Source organism: Fulmarus glacialis, unplaced genomic scaffold (genome assembly GCF_000690835.1).
Source record: "Fulmarus glacialis isolate BGI_N327 unplaced genomic scaffold, ASM69083v1 Scaffold51164, whole genome shotgun sequence".
In the NCBI taxonomy this organism is placed as follows: domain Eukaryota; kingdom Metazoa; phylum Chordata; class Aves; order Procellariiformes; family Procellariidae; genus Fulmarus; species Fulmarus glacialis.
The window spans coordinates 1,046-5,510 of NW_009208386.1; the positions used below are offsets into that span (position 1 = coordinate 1,046).

A 4,465-nucleotide genomic window follows, 5' to 3' on the forward strand; every position below is an offset into this window, starting at 1 on the left:
TCTGCACCTGCCTTGTCTCTTAGGGCAGAGCGGATGCGAGGGTGGAGTTCACAAAGGGACGGGACTGGCGAGGGTGCCAAGTGGTGGTGGCAGCGGTGGGTGTGTTTGTAACCTGAGAGCAGGCACAGGCTGTCCGTCAGTCAGTCACACTCCCTTCTGCGGGTCTGTCCCACTTCTTTTTCCCCCACCAGCGTGGGGTGCCATGTTTCCTGCCTGCTGGCGAGAGAGATGAAAATGCAAATTAGTGATTGGGTCCCGGGACAAAGGGAACACTTGAAGTTTTATTTAAAAATCGTGATGGCACTGAATGTTTTTGATGCTGTCTCTCATAGTTTGGGATCCTGGAAGGTTTGTGTCTCACAGGCCTCAAGGGTCCTTTCGCGCGGTGCCTGCTCTCCGTCCTGCAGATGCCAGGCTTCGTTGCCACTCAAGGAGCAGCGCCGTGGCCGGTCGGCGTTCTCCTCCTCTCTGCTGCCAAGGGAGAGGCGGCGATCGTGGCGTGATGCGAGCGGGAGACGGGAGTGCCGTGGGCTGCAGGCTGGGGTGGGTTGTGGTGTCTCGTCGATGAACGTGGTGATCTCATCTCGGAAGAAGCAGGCACTGGAGCTGGAGCCCCGGGGCATCAGCCCCCCCTCCAAAAACTGCCGTAGGGTCGTCAGCTCATCTTCTGGGGGCCGCCGGCGGTGCTGGTAGTCATGCAGCTGAGGAGGCAAGAAGCCAGGGCCTCCAGGCTTGCGGGGGGTGGAAATGCGGATGTCGTCAGATGAAGACCACTTGTGTAGGAAGGATGGAGCGGAGCGGTGGGCGGAGAAGATGTTAGTCTCATCATGTGACATTCTCCGGGAGATAGGGACCTGGAAAACAGAGAAGGAGGCAGGTGATGGAAGACTTGAAGAGACAGAACAGGAGGGGAGTAGCTGAGACTTTCTCAGAGAAGAGAGTCAAGAGGACACAAAGGTGTGGGAGACTGACAGAGAAGGAAGTGGGTTGTGGGGCTGCCCCTGCTAGCTCTCGGCTCACCTGCAGGTAGTGCACCTTGTCCTGGGGCAACAACATGTGGTGCATGGGTAGCAGCTTGATGTCCCGGGAGTCCCGCTTCACAGCTGCAGCACCGTTCGCATCAAATCTCACTTTGCATATCCTGCCATCACCATAATCATCACACACACCATCTGTTGGCAAAGAGGAGAATGGCAGTCAACACTTTTCAGCCAGAAAAGGAGTGTTATCAGGGCACCCGGACACCATCCTAATGCTTGCCTGACTTCTGCCACCCTACTTGCAGCCCTCAGGGCTCACCTCTGAACAAGGATCTCGTCTTTCTGCTTGCAGCAGCACTAAAGCACCCAGAAACTGCCCTGTTTCTTCTGTCTCACTTTCGAATCGCTTACTGCCAGAACTTGGACCTTTGGATCAACGAGTTGGGCTAAGGCCCGGCATGTCACTTTTGTTGTGGTTTGGCAACTGTATACATTGTCTCTACTTTTGCATCTACTGTGAAGGATGTTGCACTAATTTTTCCTGGATGCTAGTGAGTCTTACGGCAGCAAGTAAGCGGCAGAGCCTTCTCCAGAATAAATTTTCTCATGGTTGCTGACTCCAAGCTATAACATGAATCCCACCTAGCCACCCACACCACCACTCCTAGTGCCGTCAGGTCCTTTTCCCACGGCAGACCCCTCTTTCCTCTGTAGTCTTTTGGGGAGGGGGTTAGTGAAGAAAGGTGACTGTGGGGTAGTGAGGAGCTTACCATCATCTCCGTCTTCCTCAGACATGATAGCCACACACTGCTCCCACACGGTGCGGAGATCTGCTCGGTAGCGCTCGCAGGACCAGATGAAGGAGGGGAGCAGGAGGGTCTGCACCATGGAGCACCAGAGCACAGCCAGGACCATCCAGGTGGGGGCCGTATCATAGCGCAGGCTAAAAAAGCTCACGACCTTCGAGGTAAGAAAGAGAAACAACGCCGAGAAAGAAGACACAAGTGGGGATCAAGGGAGAAAGATAACGGGAGTCAATTCTGTAGTAGAACATAATCTGTCTGTGAAGGATTTGTCAAGTAATTACCCCGTGCCTCTTTGAAAAACTGTTCCTGGGGTGCTGCCCCAGGTTTGCTGGACCATATTCCGAGCTGTCATATCTCTAACATGAGACCTGGTGTTAGCATCCCTTCTTCCCCGTGCTCATTATGTGCTGGAGCTAAATAGGTGCTAACAAAGGACACAGCCACTGGAAAAAAAAGCTGTGACTAAGCCTCTTAATGGTTCCCTTTGAGAACTTCCCCAGCATTCCAGTTTTGCAGAGGATCAACCAGCCAGCCAAAACCTGAATGCTGACTATGACCATACAAGCGGAAGGAAAAAGAAAACTGTCTGCAACAGCTTTTAAAGTTGGTGTATCAGTTCTCCAGAAGCAAATTAGAGAAATAGAAATCTCATTGTTTTTACAGAGGTAGATCCCCATGTAAGTCTGCAGAATAATTTGCTCTCCTCTTAGCCACTATAAACCTTTCACAGTGGTTTTAGCTGTGTGGTGTGTATTCCCCAGGCTTAGACTTGTCTTAAGAAAATGCTGCTGTGGAAGGATGAGAGAATTACTGCAATCTTTTTAAAACCGGCCCTCAGAATAACACAGATTCTGATGCAGCAACTCTGTGGCTGGTGGACAGAAGACAGAGTTTCTTCTCTAAAACTTGAGAGAAAGGGAAATCTAGTTTAACTGCAGACTCTGAAGGGAAAGGGAGAACTCGCTGCTTACCAAGATAGGCACCCCAGTGAGTGTGTCATACAGGAAGACAATAGCACTGATGAGGTTGGTCATCTGCAAGGAGGTCTTGGCTGACTCAGAGCCATCCAGTGAAGACCTCCTTTTGCCTCGTACATCCTCCACTACAATGGCCGGCACATTGAAAGTAGTGTGTGCTGATGAAGAGCAGGATGACGCTTCCTCTGCCCTCTGATGGCGGCACCGCCGGCGTCTTCTGTGTGCCCACAGGGTCTGGTAGAAAGTGATACCCACGCACACCAAGCCCATGACGATTCCTCCAAGCAGCAGGAGGCTAAAGCAGACGCCGAAGCCCAGCCCTATCTTGCTGACAATGAACTGGCAGCCACGGGCGTAGTAGCGCTCGCCGTTGTTGTGCCAGCCGATGGAGGGCAGGGTGGAGAGGATGAATGATACCATCCAGATACCCATGACTGCGTGCAGAGCCTGCTTCTTGGCATTGCTCAGCCGGTAGTTAACTGGCCATCTCACCATCCACATCCGGTGGTAGGACAGGGAGGCCACTGTGAAGCAGGTAGCCAGCGCCAGGGTGTAGTATGTGGAGACAAATACCTTGCAGATGCTTTCATTCCAGTCGTAGTCAGAGGACTCACGCCGCAGCTGCACCACGGCATAGGTGGTGAGGGGTACTGCTGCCATAAGGATGTGGGTCCCAGCAAGGAAGCATAGCAACAGCTCCAGGGGCTTGTGTTTCTGTTGTTTGGCCGTGATGCTGAGGATAATCCAAGAGTTGGCCAACAGGGCTAACATCCCACATGCCAGCCACCACAGTGAGTTGTTGTGCAAGGTGGACTCTGATTCAGAGTCCCCCATGCTGCCACCCCTGCTAGGCTGCACCCTGTCCCTGCCGCTGGGATTTTGTAAGAGGGTGAGTGGGACTCCACACTGGGGGAGCCACGTCCCTCCTCATCTGCTGCTGCTGCTATGCGAGGTGTACGCACGCCGGAGGGGTTCCTCAAGGCATTGCCACCAGGTGCTAGGTGGAACAGCCGTCAACCCTGTCTCACTTTCAGTCCTCCCTTTCCCTTCTGTTTGCTTATATTTCTTTCCCTTGTTCTAACTTTTTCACCTGTTTTTTCCCTTGTTCTCTTTCTTCTTCTTTCTTCCACCTTCCTTCTCTCTCTTTCTCATGAACGCTTGCCCGTGCTTCTTCCCTCACTCGCTTGGGCTCACTTCTTTTTTCCCTCCCCATCTATTTCATCCCCCTCCTCCACTCTTCCCCCAAAGAAAAAGCTCTCCTTACTTCATGTGCCCACCAGGCACCTTCTGACTCAGGGACCACCTTCTGCTGGGACTGGTGAAGGCCACACGCAAACAGGGACTGCTGGGGACTCCAAACAGTTTGGTAGTAGCAGGTGCCTGCTGCCCAGTGTCCTACTGAATAAGGAGCTAGCCAAGAGTTTCAGAGAAGACAGGAGGCAGGACAAAGGTCCCGCAGAAATGGTGAGGGTGGTGCATACACCGTGTGTAACCCCTCTCTCACCAAATGCCACACTCGTGGCCAGGTAGAGGTTCCTGCCAAGGCTGTCAGAGAGCCATCAGCGGAGAGTGAAGGGTGAGGACAAGATTCAGAGGGTTCCCTATCCGAGACCCCACGGCACCCTCACTACATTGTCCTTTTTGCTGCCCTCCAGGGCTCAGCCTGCTCTTTCAAGCTTCCCTGTGCAGCGCAGGGCAGAAT

General features: G+C 53.1%; 1 protein-coding gene across 1 annotated transcript; it reads right to left on the reverse strand.

The window, feature by feature from the left end:
- Positions 1–266: 266 nt before the first annotated feature.
- On the reverse strand, positions 267–3,793 carry GPR162 (G protein-coupled receptor 162). The gene is made up of 4 exons (XM_009576452.1): positions 2,758–3,793; positions 1,751–1,940; positions 1,021–1,172; positions 267–854 (listed from the first exon to the last, which is right to left on the reverse strand). The coding sequence occupies exons 1-4, from the start codon at positions 3,595–3,597 to the stop codon at positions 327–329; spliced, it is 1,710 nt and encodes a 569-aa protein (XP_009574747.1). The 5' UTR covers positions 3,598–3,793; the 3' UTR covers positions 267–326.
- Between the last annotated feature and the right edge of the window lie 672 nt (positions 3,794–4,465).